Here is a 16932-nt window from a genome sequence, read left to right as displayed (position 1 = left end):
CCTTACCACCTTACCACCACCTAAGGTGATCAAAAATTAAGATGACAATGTAAGATATAGAAAAAGAAAATACATTGAGTGGTAAAAATAAAAAAATTGTCATTAGACGTAATGTATTATGTATAAGTTAACTTTCTTAAAAATTAAAGAAGTTCAAGTCAAAAAGAAGATTGATGAAAACTGTAATACTAAAGCGAACATGGGAAGGTAATCTGCTGCAAGACTAAGATATATATTTTGTTAACCCTTGTCTTCCTAAATTATTTTTTAACTTTTTAAAGAAATTGACTGTTTAGTTAAGGATTCTGACGCGAATTTTTTCACAAGGGACGATACTCGTGTCTGTAGACAAGGTTGTTGTAATTTTAGAACAGTTGTCTTTCCTCTCGTTTCTCTATTAGGGAAGCCGTAAGGGGAAGACACGCGACACGTCTTTTAAAATGTAAACAAGCGTGCACGGGGTGCACTTAAAATAAACCCCGCTGCGACAATTGTTAAATTTATCTGGCTCAGTGTGGTCAAATGGTGGTCAGATCAAAAGAAAATCGGAACGGTCATAAAAAACGTAATTACTTTTCCAGACTTGTAAAAAACATGTCTACCCCGCATACCTACGTACCAACGCACCAAGTCGCCCTGTCGCCCATTAAAAAACACGAACCTACCGAGACTTCGTTTCGTCTCAAAACCTGACTTAACGGTGGTTGAAAGAAAATTCCGACCCTTAAATATATTTTTGTTTTCGCTGACCCTCGCTATAAGCGAATAGTTACAACCATTAATCTTTCATACATAGCAAGGGACGGTACGCATGACATGTGGAAACAAAATTTTTTAATTTGATCAAAGAATGACCGGGCGTACGATATGTGAACATAGTTCATGTACAGCTGTAGTCTAATGAAAAAAGCCGAGAGCCGTGACTAATTACAGCACCAGCTGTCGCCACACTTAACGCGGAGAGGGACTTAATGGCTTCGATTAATTACCTGTTGTGATCGCTTCAGTGAGCCCGCTATTAAGCAACCACGGGGAGCGCCTGGGAGGATTACGGGCGGATCGATAAGTACAAGCTGTCGCTAATAAGTAACAGCTGTGGTTAAATGGATGTTATACACAATGACACTTTCTAGTACACGCTAGTGTTAGTCTTTTATTTCAAACGGCGTACAACAAAGAAATTAAAAGCAAACTAATTAAAATGAATTTCAAACAAATAAATTATACAAAGTAATTAAATTAAACAACAAGTAAACAACAATTAAAAATAAAATTTAAAAATAATAATTTAAAAAATTTAAAAAGTTAAAAAATTAAAATCAAATTACGTAACTCGTTAATAATAATTAAACTAATTATAAAATTAAATTTAAAAAAATTTAAAAATTTAAAAAATTAAAATCAAATTACGTAACTCGTTAATAAAAAATTACACATAGATGGACCATCATACTGATGGTCAGTAGGTGCGATCAATACATTCCCATTAAAAGCGCAGCGCGTGTCAACAAAGGATCACGGATCGTTAAGTAACAGATGTGGTTAAATGGATGTTCTATTTTCGGTAACCGTTCGTTGTGTTGCTGAATGGTCCATAACGTTGTTGATTTTTAAAACTTGAAGTTTATAATCTTAAGCAAATTTACCACCACCACCACCACCACCACCACCACCACCACCCGCTTGGTAACATCTGTCGCCAGTAATTAACAGCAAACTAATTAAAATGAATTTCAAACAAATAAATTATACAAAGTAATTAAATTAAACAACAAGTAAACAACAATTAAAAATAAAATTTAAAAATAATAATTTAAAAAAAAAAAAAAAATTTAAAAATTTAAAAAAAAATTAAAATCAAATTACGTAACTAGTTAATAATAATTTAACTAATTATAAAATAAAATAAAATTAAAAATAAACAAAATAGGTAATGTCCGGTTGATCCGCCTAATTACAGCACCAGCTGTCGCACAACAGTTGTTGCATAATGACCTACGTACTTCACGGAGAGGCACTTAATGTACGTCGTAAATTACCATAACCTGTCAACCGCTCGGGGGAAACTCGGTGAAGCCTAACAAAAATTTAATTAGGTGTGATGGGCCAGCGGCTGCGATCAATACATTCCCATTAAAACGGGCAGCGGTGAGGAAACTTCGCGGGCGGGTCGATACGTAACAGCTGTGGCTGATCGTTATCTTTAATGGATGTTATTCACAAAGTACACGGCTAGTGTTAGTCTTTTATTTAAAACATACATACATTCAAACAAACCAACAAATTAAACAACAAAGAAAAGAAATATATCAAAGTAATTAAATTAAACAAAGTAATTAAAATCAAATTACGTAACTAGTTAATAATAATTTAACTAATTATAAAATAAAATAAAATTAAAAATAAACAAAATAAAAATAATTAAAAAGTAAACAAATAATCAAATTACGTAAATTACAGCACCAGCTGTCGCACAAAAGCTGTTGCATAATGACCTAAGTGCTTCGCGGAAAGCTACTTAATGTATGTCGTTAATTACCATAACCCGTCAACCGAGCGGGGGTAACTCGGTGAAGCATAACAAAAATTTAATTAGGTGTGATGGGCCAGCGGCTGCGATCAATACATTCCCATTAAAACGGGCAGCGGTGAGAAAACTTCGCGGGCGGGTCGATACGTAACAGCTGTGGCTGATCGTTATCTTTAATGGATGTTCTATTTTTGTAACGTTCGTTGTGTTGGAAAATGGTCCCTATACAAAGACTGTTCTAGTACATGCTAGTGTTAGTCTTTTATTTAAAACATACATACATTCAAATAAATAAACAACATTAAACAACAAAGAAAAGAAATATATCAAATAAATAAATAAACAAAAGTAATTAAAATCAAATTACGTAACTAGTTAATAATAATTTAACTAATTATAAAATAAAATAAAATTAAAAATAAACAAAATAAAAATAATTAAAAAGTAAACAAATAATCAAATTACGTAACTCGTTAATAAAAATTACACAATATAAACAAAGTAATTAAATTAAACAACAAGTAAACAAACAAATTAAACAAAATAAAAATACAATCAAAGTAATTAAATTACGTAACTCGATAATAAAAATTAATTAAAAATTTAAAAACTCATTAAAAACGCATTAAAATTACGTAACTATAAAATTTAAAAATTAAATTCAAACTCATTAAAAAACGCATTAAATTACGTAACTAGGTCAAAAATTAATTAAAATTTTAAAAACTCATTAAAACTCATTAAAAAAACGCATTAAAATTACGTAACTAGGTCAATGATGACGTCACAAGGTCACTAATTACGTCACAAGGTCAATGATTACGTCACAAGGTCACCAAAAGGTGACCTACTTCCCCACCACCTCCGCCAACCCCAGTTGGCGTAGTATTTTACTATATCTCGTTGTCCCGCCTGCGCATCCTGCTCACCCACCCTCCCCATCCCGATGCGCCAGGCTGGGAGTATTTTACTATATGTCATTGTCCCGCCTGCGCATCCTGCTCCCGAGTATTTTCCTATATGTCATTGTTCCTCCCCATCCCCACCTCCGCCAAAAATAATACCCAAAAGGGACCTAATATACTACTTTGGTTGTTTGTTTTTAAATTTAAATTAATAAAATATTGACTGGTTTTTGAAAGCAAAAAAAAAATAATAATAAAATTCCCCATTAATTTATCAAGTAAGTATTTATATATTACAGAAAATAACTTTTTTTTAAAAAAATATAAGCTACAGATGCAGTAAGTCTACCCCAATCAGTATAGAAACACTCATGTCATGTTTTGAAAGTAACTCCAATATTAAACACGGTTATCCTCAACTTGAACACGTTTATCCAATGAATAAGACAGTTATGCTGAAACAGAAATTACAAGTTGTATCCAGTATAATGTAGATATTGTATTTATAGACACATGATGTGTCCACTATAATGTAGACGTATTGGATATATAGAGACATGATGTATCCACTATAATGTAGACGTATTGGATATATAGAGACACATGATGTTTCCACTATAATGTAGACGTATTGAATATGATGTACATGATGTAGCCACTATAATGTAGACAGATTTGTTATACTCTATATTGTAGACACAGCTGATTTAGTCAACATAACTTAAAGACATGTAGCCACTGTAACATAAAGACACATGATGTAGCACGACTGAACCCAGACACATATGATTGCATGTTGTAGTCACTGTAACATGGAGACACGTGACGTAGCACGACTAAACCCAGACACACATTATTGGATGTAGCAGGCACGATGTATGCCGGACATGGGGCTGATTGTCTGAGGACCGAGCCACCGACAAAAGGAACAGCCAATCTGTCTTCATCAGCTGACGGTGGCTCCTCAATATAAGACAGACGTGGGCTGGTTTCCTTGTGTGTTGCATCTATACAGACATTGCACATCAAAGCTACCCCCCCCCCCCACACCAGTGTTTCTTTCAGACTTTTTTCTCCGGGGGGCACTTGAAATTTTCAGGGGGGGGGGGGGGGCGGTAGACTTTCTTCGGGGGGGGGGGGGGGGGGCGGACACTGTTAAAAGTATATATTTTCTATATAAATTATATAAATTTCATTTCGTTCGGGTGGGGGGGGGAGGGGGCGGTAGAATTTTTTCGGGGGGGGGGGACTCGAAGAGATGCCTGGAAGAAACTCTAACCCCCACTTTTTCTGATCTTACTTTATCCTCTGAGAAACCAAAATAAATATCGCAATAATGTTTTAGTTATGTTTTATAAATAAACCGTTTTTTAATCTGTGCGATGTTAATGTTGATTTAAAAAAAAAAAAAAGGTTAACAAAATTATGTGAACGCTTGTGTAACCCAGTTTTAAAAATAAATTAAGCTACAAGCTGTCTGTAATGCTATAATTAAAAAATCAGTTTAACGTAACGGCCTTTCACGTAGACGTTTTTAAACGTGGAGTTAAAGTAATTTTCAAATAAACAGCGTGTACTTTTTTTTACATGTGAATAGTTCTATTTTAGGCAGCACAAAGCGCAAGTTTTTGAATACGAAACTAACCGCCCTTTATAGAAGTCAAGTGTACCACGCCAAGCTGTCTATAAACTTGATTGTCTGTCGTCAGAGTATGACGTTAAAGATTTCTAATAGAAGGTATTTACAACAATACAAACAGTAAGAAAATATATCGTAGCCTGCGCTGTTTGTTGCTATGTGTGAATCGGCTAAAGTTAATTAGTTTTTTTTTTAAATTAATACGGTGGACGGAATTTTAAAAGCGAATAAATTATTGAATTTTTCAAGCAGGGTAATAGCAGGATATTAAAACAGCAAAACACTCATGTAAAAATTGCATAAAACAATCGTCAGCTATTTAGCAAGGAAAGAATAGGGAAATCATTCAAATCACGGAGTGCCAAATTGTTTACCAATGACATATGTAGTTTAATTAGAGCAGGGGGCAATGTGGATTTAGCGCCCATGCAGTTGTCTACGTACCCTATAAGGACCAGGGGAGACTATCCATCAGATCAGTGACCGTCACATTCGTCGAGGGGAGAGGACAAATAACAATCGATACTTATTCAATCCATTCTTGTCTCATTAATTATACATACATTATATATATATATATATATATATATATATATATATATATATATATATATATATATATAGATAGATATATATATATATATATATATCGAAATAAAAAGCACATTTTTGACTCTTTAATACCTAGCAGCTGGTAAATGAAGCAGTGTGCATTAGTAAGGCGAGGGTTGGGTTTGTATAATAATGTAACTAAAGCATACATTAATGAACTACTTTTCGTTTAACAGTGTGGTAAGTAACGTTCTCATTAAATAATTAAAACAGCTTTTTTAAAGGCTTTATCTAAAATTTACTTTAAAATCTTAAAGTGCAAGAAATTAAAAAAAAAATATTTAAAATGCGAACCATAAAATGAATCATATGACTGGTTTAGCCAATCAGAGACGACGGTACAAAAACCCTGGCATGTAATTTAGCTGTTAACTGATACGTGTGTGAGATACGAGGATGCTTGTGATTGTGGGGTAGCATTACAATCAATCAAGGCAGGTGGACATTATATCATACAAGGCATCAGTGGCAGATTTGCAACTCGGTGAAGGTGCGCATAGAGAACACACCTACAGCACGGGGAAAGGAGCGCAACACACCTACAGCACGGGGAAAGGTGCGCAACACACCTACAGCACGGGGAAAGGTGCGCAACACACCTACAGTACGGGGAAAGGTGCGCATCTCGAACACACGTAGCCTACGTGTTTATCATGTATAAATTAAGGCATACTGAATAGAAAGCTGGAAACTAAAAGCTGTGTAAGGAGGTCAGTGGTTGAGAGTGGGAGGGGGGGGGAGGAGTGAACCTATTATGATACAGAGGAAAACAAATCAATTAAATTGGCATTAGGCTTGTATAACGACCTAAATAACAATAGCGTTGAAGTTAGGACATTTAATCAAGTCGTTATATTTACAAACACATACGTTTAACTTTTTAGTTACGCCCCCTTTTCTTTAACTAATAAGTATTTGTTTCTTTCAATGTAACAGTCCTATCAAGTCATCGCTTTACACTTCAATACACAACTCACATCTTATTCGTTTTAACGTACCGGCATGAATACAAAAATAAAATAGTGAGACAAATAGTGAATTTCGGAGAATTTTTGGTTGACACAAGAAATTGAAATTTGCATTTGGATGAGATATGTCGTGGACTGGGTGGAACAAAGGTTAGACAACTTAGTACTCACCAACACAAGAACCGAGTTGTTCCCCATTGTCATAATGGAGGGTAAGACCTGATTTATTTAAAACTTAAGAAAACATCAATGCATTAAAAAAATTGATTTCTATGGGAATAGTTTTTTTTTTTAATTTGTAAACTAGCGTCTAATGACTTATTATGCATTATATATATATATATATATATATATATATATATATATATATATATATATACAACACTTACGACATGTTTATGCTTCCATTAGTTTAATATATATTTTATTGCACGATTTTATAAATTATGTCACTTAACTATGGGGGTAGTTTGTATTTACAGGTATTTAGCTTAAGTGTGTGATGGGAGGGTTATTTAAATGTGCCACACAATCCAGTTTGATTTACAATATTTTAAATGATATACAATATATATTTTTTTATTCGAATTTAATAATGGGTGGTAGCAACTATGTGAGGGGCTTTTTTGTGTGAGGTTGTTTGGCCCTCTGGAAAGGGGATGAGTAGTTAGCTGAAATTGTTTAGTATCATTTAAGAAAGACATTTAAGCAAAACTTTGTTTACGCGTGTGTAGACTTTTGAACTTGCAAATAAAGAAGAAAAATAAAGTAGATTTTTTTTTTGTGTAGACACCATAAAAATAGATCGATGGATGATCCGGCAGCTGAGTCTATCAGGCACCAGGCCAAACTCTAAAAGCATTAAGGATAAGCTACTGTTTTCTTTTTTAACTGGATAGATACTCATTTTTTTCTGCTTACATAATCAGATAACGTTATAATCACGCACAGGATTAATACATTGTATTAATATGGGGGCTAATGCATTGGGTAGCTATAGTTCATACAGGGTAGTTATGATTACGTTTACAATAGCAATACTTTACCTCACACTGTTATTAATGTACAGTAGTGTTATCGACAGCATGCTTAGTATATACAGAGCATTCATTGAATTAATGACACGTTGTTACACATCGAGTTATGACACCGATAAATCGTATACCACCACTGACATTCCGTAGCCCTAATACACAGGTAGTTGAGTATATGAGAGAGTACGTCAGGGGCCGCTACTTACCCGCTTCCTTCCTCTTCCACCGGAAGCGACTCCAGGGCCAGCGCTTCCTGGAGCTGCTACTGCTGGACGACTTCTCCAAGGGCGACTCGGACAGCTCGTCACCGGAAGACAGGTCCCCAGAGGCGCTGAGCTGCCCACCCCTGAGGGTGTGGGCTTTCCCGTTGGTCTCTATGGCGTCGTCGTGGGGGTGTCTGTGACGGTGAAACCGTTTAGGCCTAGCTCCACGTTATTCTTACACCACCCCTTACCTGCTCTATACTCCCCCCCCCCCCCTCTATACAACTACGTACATTCCTATCTTTCGTCCCCCTCGCAGGCCCCTCTCTAGTTGGCTAGTTTGTCCACGTGACACACCGCCAATGTAAAGGCATATAAGGGGATGCAACAAAGGGATTCTCGCACTCTCCCAGCACTGAGCTCAGCTGGTGGTGTCGCACGCGGCGTTGGGGCCGTCGGCCCGACCTCCACGTGTTTTTCTGGGTTTGGTTTTACTTAGTTATTTCTTACTTTTACTTAACTTTACTTTTTATATGCATAATTGATTAACAGTGTATCAAGGAGTTTTAATAAATACCATATATAGATATTATCTTGCTGTCATGTATTTTTTTCATAAACACTATACATTGTTACTTTACATTGTGCTAGTCGATGACTTACCTGAATTACTTAACTTTACACTGCCCGTGCCTTAGCCCACAGGGCATTTAAATACTTATCTGACCTAAACTATTCCTGCCTGTGATGTAATTCCACGTGGCAGTTGAGTAGATATTTGTTACCTGCTGTACTACTTTTATCCTGCACGTGTATCAGCCACGGAGCAGTAGATATATATCATACACAGCCTCATTCTATTTTACTACAGGCCGTAAACTGCGGGCATTGAGTTGACCCGTAGTCATCGGACCTACAATTACTTCCCCTGCCCCGACTGAATCATCAATAAACACAGCACCGGATGCTTCAGTCGACCTTAATTATGCAAACAACCCAACCACTGAGATTGTCAGCCTTATCGGCCCCATTGTTATACCTACCACACATACCAAACCTTACCAGCCCCTGCCCAGAGGGAAAAAATTCGCCGACGAGAGGAGGATCGCTCTCGGTCCTGAATTACCTGTCGCAGCTATACAAGGGGCAGATAATCAACAAAGCAAGTTACAATTATCACCCTTAGCAACAAAATCTGGTTCTCGCCCCTTGCGGACCGAATCAGACTTATCGTCCCCAACTAACAGCACAGTCAATTACTGCGTACCTGGCCAAAACAAGAACTCTAACGCTCAAATTGGCCAACGCAGACAACCTCGTTGGAAGCCCCGCCCTCCTACATACAACTTGATGAAACAACGGTCCAAGGACACCAGCCTAAGTTATCGGGAGACGTGCCGTTTGCTCTATAGCTGTTGTGTCCATGTCTACCCATCTCTAATTACTGGCGCTTCACGTTTTGCCACCCACCCCATTCTGAGTTTTGACAAGTCACTAAGCATAACTTAGCTAGTTAGACTTAGGGTGGAATTTCTTAGTAAGTCATGGTCGATTGCCTGAACTTAGCTCAAATCCAGCCTTGCACTTAATTGATGCAAGCTGCACAGTTAAAAAATAATGAAGCTATTTTATGACTTACTTTGATATATGTTGTATACACAAGCATTGCTTTTTAAAAAAAATTCTATGGGCATTTATCATTGTCATATCTTATGTAATCATAACTTCATATCTATGCATAAATTTGTTGGTTTCCCTTGTTCTTGCAGTATTTTTCACAGGTTTCCACTGACTTCTTAGACCTGGTTGTCATACTTCTAAAACAGAACTTGGCGTTAGTTAATTTCCTGAATACAATGTAAACTTATACTGAACAAAAAAATGTCATTATTCACCGTTGTCTTATTACAATTTACATAAAAACAATTTTTGTTTTCTATAGCCTCTAATGGCATATCACAATGTTGTAATTGATGTTGGACTAATGTATACTCATTTTGCCTGTCAATGGCCTATGTTTCAATGTTATTAATTTTCGTCTAAAGACATTGTTATTTACATTTTTTGCTTAACTATACTTTGAAAGACACATGAAAAGATATTGTTTTATTTCTGGTCCGCTGAAAATTGCGTTACCACGAAATTTTAGCGAGGAAAGGGGGTGTGACGGTGAAACCGTTTAGGCCTAGCTCCACGTTATTCTTACACCACCCCTTACCTGCTCTATACTCCCCCCCCCCCCCTCTATACAACTACGTACATTCCTATCTTTCGTCCCCCTCGCAGGCCCCTCTCTAGTTGGCTAGTTTGTCCACGTGACACACCGCCAATGTAAAGGCATATAAGGGGATGCAACAAAGGGATTCTCGCACTCTCCCAGCACTGAGCTCAGCTGGTGGTGTCGCACGCGGCGTTGGGGCCGTCGGCCCGACCTCCACGTGTTTTTCTGGGTTTGGTTTTACTTAGTTATTTCTTACTTTTACTTAACTTTACTTTTTATATGCATAATTGATTAACAGTGTATCAAGGAGTTTTAATAAATACCATATATAGATATTATCTTGCTGTCATGTATTTTTTTCATAAACACTATACATTGTTACTTTACATTGTGCTAGTCGATGACTTACCTGAATTACTTAACTTTACACTGCCCGTGCCTTAGCCCACAGGGCATTTAAATACTTATCTGACCTAAACTATTCCTGCCTGTGATGTAATTCCACGTGGCAGTTGAGTAGATATTTGTTACCTGCTGTACTACTTTTATCCTGCACGTGTATCAGCCACGGAGCAGTAGATATATATCATACACAGCCTCATTCTATTTTACTACAGGCCGTAAACTGCGGGCATTGAGTTGACCCGTAGTCATCGGACCTGCTATTTTATTTTATTAACCGGCCGTAAACCCTTGCCAGAGACAAGAGGTCATCGGACCTGGTAAGAACCAATTATCATTTTAATAAGGCTGTGAACTCTGGGCATTGAATTGACCCTTAGTCATCAGACCTTAATAATATTACCTCTAGTTATACAATACTAGAATCTATATTCCCGGTAAAGAAGCGGCACAGACCCTCTTACCGGTTGAATACCAGCATTTCACTGATTTTACTATTATATCTATTATACGGTACCAAATATTTATCTTTTACCGTTAACAGTGTCTCTCGGGGACCCGAACCTCGGCCGACATAGTGCAGGGCTCTTTAGAAAGGTAGAGTCCAGATAGAGGCAAAAATTCTAGCCACAATATTAGTATCCAGAGAATGGGTTAACTTATCCACAGCTGTACGGGTGTAATGTTATCCATAATTCATAAGGCACGGGTATGATCCTATGCGGGAGAAGTGTTACTTAGAAACGCACATGTGTTTAAACACATTTGAATGTTTCATTGTCACATGCTGTTTTTGTTATCAAGTAATTAAAAAAAAAAGTATTAAAACACTATATTACAGAATTTAGCCACCACAGTTAAATAGTATCCCTCACACCTGATTTTAAAAAAAATATATAATAGTAAATAAACCATAGCAAAAAAAAATCACAAACGGTTATCTCATTAAAACGGCAGATAATCCGGAGAATTGATTAATCCCGTATCCAAAAGCCCTTAATTTCCTGTAATTAATTAACCGAAGAGAATCGTAAACACAAAACAGAAGCTAAGGCAACATAAAAAAAATAAAATAAAATCACATTCTAGAGTCTAAGTGCTAAAAGAGACGTGTCGTGCTACTGGCTCAGATATCACAATCATAGCCTGCCCATGTTAAAAGACAACAAACACATCTAGAGCAGAGTTGTCGCCCTCGTTAAGAGTGGCATCCCCTTGTAGGCCTACACGGCAGAGAGTAACATGGCCCATTTCATGTCGGCTATTTGTTTTTGTTTGCAAACCAACACAAGAATACACAGGCAATCGGCTCGCCGCAGGAAAATACCAACACAGCACACAACCTCCTTTAAGATGGAGATGAGACGCGGATAATTATTCAAACTTTTTTTTAAATTTTCTTCATATTTGTAGAATGGTTGGAGGAATTAATAAAGGTAGATGTTTGCAGCAATATGCTGTCCTAAGTTTACCCGTATCGGGGGCCTAGGCTTGTCTCTGTCGTGTGAAGGCGACATAGCAAGGCCGTCTTAAATATTAGAACAGTAGGGGGGGGGGGAGAGCCGGCGCTAGTGGTACGCGACTCGGGGAGATTTCGCACTCAGTCCGATTGTTAGCCAACATGACCATTGACAGGAGTCAAACACCTCCAGCTAGACAACCTGCACGCAGGTGCACTTTACACGAGCACGCGGCACACCTGACTCGAGAGGTGCACCCAAAGCACCTGACGGTACAGAGGTGAACCGAAGTCCTGTCAAACGCCACATGAGAAATGAACCAACACACATTTACGCTTACCAACACTTGTAGAACACTGCACTATAACTAAGACGCACACCTTCACACATGCACTACAACTCAACAACACCCAATCGTATGTAGATCTACATCAGGAAAATAATACATCACGCGTATCCACACATTTTAAAAAAATAATTAATTAAAAATGAATTCTCCAATGATTTTGAAACACGAACTGCTTATCCGTGACATACAGTGTAACACAACCCAGCCAGGGGGGATAAAATGTATATCATTCCTATCCAAGACATCGCTCTAACTAGGCCTCTCTCCACTATAACTTGTCTGGACTACTCCAAAAAACTGAAAGCAACTCCACACAGCATTGAAAAACCTACTCTCACGACAAATAGAAGGTAGGCCGAGCCTACAAAAAAAAGGTCCTATTGTTGCCACCCCACCCTCCCCGCCGCTTACACAACATGACAGGTGGGGGCCGCACAATAACCATGTGCTAATTTCTGTCCCAGCGACCCCACGCTAATTTAGCCGACACGTAGCAGCCAAGGTGGTGTGTGGACACCTGGGAAAGCATCGTTAGTCCCACGTGACGCCCGTCTTAAGTAGCTTCCACGGTCACGTGGTGGAACAATACAAGTCTGATAGATCAACAAATACGTGTCAGGTGATGTAGATTCCAAGTCTACACACTACACGGCTAATTGTCATACAGACACACACACACCGTGGAACACAGCACATATACATTTGGAACATGTGTGACCTGAAACATTTTAGCCCTTTATACCCCAATACACATGTTTCATATACCTGTACACAATGGAAAAGTGTCACAGCAGTTGCCCCACAAACTATAAAACATATTACGTACACCCAGTACCACAAACATACTTCGGGGAATGCGTCACAGACCACTTGGCTGACACACTATGGAGTGTGCTCCATATACCCAGTTGTCCCATACACTTGGTACATGTCTCATATACCCAGTACGGCACATGTCTCATACATCCAGCGACAGTTGCCCCATATATTACAACACATATCACATACAGATATACCCAGCAACAGTTGCTCCATATATTACAACACATATCCCATACAGATATACCCAGCAACAGTTGCCCCATATATTACAGCACATGTCGCATACAGATATACCCAGCAACAGTTGCCCCATATATTACAACACATATCCCATACAGATATACCCAGCAACAGTTGCCCCATATATTACAGCACATGTCGCATACAGATATACCCAGCAACAGTTGCTCCATATATTACAACACATATCCCATACAGATATACCCAGCAACAGTTGCCCCATATATTACAGCACATGTCGCATACAGATATACCCAGCAACAGTTGCCCCACATATTACAACACATATCCCATACAGATATACCCAGCAACAGTTGCCCCATATATTACAGCACATGTCGCATACAGATATACCCAGCAACAGTTGCTCCATATATTACAACACATATCCCATACAGATATACCCAGCAACAGTTGCCCCACATATTACAACACATATCCCATACAGATATACCCAGCAACAGTTGCCCCATATATTACAGCACATGTCGCATACAGATATACCCAGCAACAGTTGCTCCATATATTACAACACATATCCCATACAGATATACCCAGCAACAGTTGCTCCATATATTACAACACATATCCCATACAGATATACCCAGCAACAGTTGCCCCACATATTACAACACATGTCCCATACAGATATACCCAGCAACAGTTGCTCCATATATTACAACACATATCCCATACAGATATACCCAGCAACAGTTGCCCCACATATTACAACACATATCCCATACAGATATACCCAGCAACAGTTGCCCCATATATTACAGCACATGTCGCATACAGATATACCCTGCAACAGTTGCTCCGTACCAGGTGAAATAAAGCGGCGCAGTTGTTTTTTGTTCACAACCCAGGTGACGTCGACTAGAACATTCTGTGCCGTGTGAAACAAGGGGGTGACAAGACATTCAATCTTCAAGGTCACGTGGTTCCATCCATCTACCACACAGCTTAGCACGGCGTGATAACAAGCACAATCGGCTTGTTGGTCCCGAGAGTATGTGAGGGTGTGGGGTTGTTGACACGTGACGCTTGAGCCGGGAGGGTGGGACAATGGGAGGGTGTAGGGTGAGACAATGGGTGGGTGGAGGGTGAGGTGGAAGTAGGTGTGGAGAGGCGAGTAGAGGCTGAGGCTGGAAACGACGCGGAGGGTGTGAAGACAGAGACACTTCGACGGAGGGGTGGAGTGGAGGGACATCCCATATGCCTCTCCTAAACAAACTTCAAGATTTGTAGACAAACATGTCGTACACATCAATCCGATTACTTGAGCTTCACCTTGACACTAACTAATTATTTAAACAGCACCCCCCCCCCCCTTTCGCCTCCCTATCAGCAATCACACCCTACTGTCGTGTTTCAATGGTCTACAGATACCCCGTGCCATCGTAAGTCAAATATTTCACCTCAGATGTTTAACTCGTGTACGTCGCCGTGTCGTCTTACGTCACATAACCCTAACAAAGCCAGACAACACACCAGCTATGTACACATAGAACTAAAGACAACATTACGTCACTGGGTCCTTTTGTTTTATGTCACAAACCACCGATATACGCAGCGTTTATTTATTACCGATCCCCCTCAAACAAGCCCCCCGAGCATATTTATTCCAAGTTTTACTCTCGCCAAAACCTAGAAGCTATAATATTTCAATTGAAACATCCGTATATGAGAAAATAGTAAACTAGAATAGTACTGTGATATTAGTACAGCAAGTATAACCAGAATCACTACTGCAACCATTCAACTTAAAACTAAACGTTATAGCCGATCTCCTCAAATAGAGGTGTTCGGCTGAGCGTTAAAAAACGAGGTAAATAATGTGCAAATGATCACGTAGAAAGCGATCACAAGTCTGATCTAATTAGCTAAGTCAATGTCCCCCTTTCAGTTACATTTGCGCGTGAGCTTCTCACTGACATGGTCCACTGATTTCAAGGTCACGGGGCTACACGGATGGGTGCTGATCGATCACCCCCACCCCAGCACAATTTTAATTATCCATGCTCCAATTTTCAAGTGCTAGGGCTTCAAACAAGCCTGGCAAGTGATGCCTTAATTGCCTGAATAATTCAACAAGTAAAGGAGGTAAGACATAGATGGACGGTGTTCAGTTGTAGGTAGGTAGACTAGAGGCATTCAGCTTTACCGCCACGACAGAGCTGCTATTTACTACTTTAACAAGTTCTCTGGGCAACCAAAGCTAAGCACACCCGTATTTCCAATTCGGTTTAACCTTCTCGATCTCTATATCATGTCTGATATGGTTACTTAAAACACCAAATGATCATTGCGGTATCAAATGTGCTTGTATGACCGTTAGGATTTTTCTCAACACCCACGCTAAAGAGTTGGCTGATGAACACATCCGGGCTAAATGGGTTGGCTGATCCAACCACCCACCACACCCGCAGTTGGAGCATTGAAATACGCCCTGCAATATTTTCATTCTTCCTATGACTGAGATACAAATCTAAATATTGTTATTAATAACCTTAGAAATAGAATACTAAAAGAGGCATAAATCTTAATATGAAAGGATCTCCGATATCTGATACAGAAAAAAAAAACATTTCTTAAAGCAAAGGTGCCTTGTGAATCTGAATAAAAAACGACATTATGAAAACATTTAAAGCTTATTATTAAATACGAATACCCGGTGTAGAATTGTATCAAGTATAAAACAGAGTGGCACTGGTAAACAACGAAGGTTCTAGATGGTCTGGAACACGAACCACGCCCCCGCCGTTACTACATGGGGCTTAACTAGTAGGGGAAATGACTCGTCCCAGGGGAGCTAACTCTCGGGTAGTACGGACTGTAAACACTTCACAGTATTGAAGTCAGCCAGAGACCTGAGCATGTCAACAACTTGAGCTAACACCGGGTAAACAAAGTCTCTTATGATTCGCCATGTCGTGATTTAACCGCCTCATTCTGAAGTATCTACTTGTTCCCACTGCTTGATACCAGAGGAATACGGGAAGTGGGGTACCAGTTGGGTGTGCGATATGGTGGGTCATATGTTTCCATAATGAGTCAAATAGAACATTAAGCAAGCTTTTCATACTGAGTCACATAAAACGAGTTTCCGTGCAAATATTTCCAACAAGGGCCCACAACCCTAATGAAATGAGTATATAAAAATTGAGCCTAAAAAACCTATTGACTCACGACTGCACAAAACTAGCTCCGTTCGAGCTGAAATTATTTTACTTGAAAGTTGAGTACGCGTTTTCACCCCCAACTGGGCATTTTCAGCCGCTGACTGGAACACTTCTAATAACAATCGCCGAAGTAAAAATAAACAAACGAGAGCCATAGAGGGCCCCGCCCGCGCCACCCAATCTTGTAGCGAGAGGCCTGGCTGCTCACGACAGGGTCAGTTTGGGTCACCTCTCTCGCACGTTTTAACATTCTTTTAACCTCGTCATAAGGCTGGGTGGGACCTGTCCGAAAGGTAACCTGTGACCTGTCCAAAAGGTCACGGCAACGCATGACCCATCCAGGTCAAGACAACGGTATCCCC

General features: G+C 39.0%; 1 protein-coding gene across 11 annotated transcripts in view; it reads right to left on the bottom strand.

Moving 5' to 3' along the window:
- Window positions 1-16932, bottom strand: part of LOC131947908 (phosphatase and actin regulator 1) — a 69693-nt gene that overhangs the window by 40323 nt on the left and 12438 nt on the right. For 2 of the 11 annotated variants that reach the window (XM_059309299.1, XM_059309300.1), the window contains 3 exons: window positions 11064-11101; window positions 7893-8087; window positions 6826-6874 (listed from right to left, as the gene is read on the bottom strand). The exons of 7 other annotated variants lie outside the window; for them this stretch is intronic. In XM_059309299.1, the coding sequence (XP_059165282.1) occupies window positions 6826-6874; window positions 7893-8087; window positions 11064-11101 (282 nt within the window). The remainder of the gene's footprint in view (window positions 1-6825; window positions 6875-7892; window positions 8088-11063; window positions 11102-16932) is intronic. 2 more of the 11 variants (XM_059309301.1, XM_059309302.1) reach the window with 1 other exon arrangement.

Source organism: Physella acuta, unplaced genomic scaffold (assembly GCF_028476545.2).
Source record: "Physella acuta isolate Inbredline_101_S28 unplaced genomic scaffold, ASM2847654v3 ptg000615l, whole genome shotgun sequence".
Classification (NCBI taxonomy): domain Eukaryota; kingdom Metazoa; phylum Mollusca; class Gastropoda; family Physidae; genus Physella; species Physella acuta.
Note: the sequence above shows the minus strand (reverse complement) of the source record. Positions and strands in the feature narration are given on the sequence as shown.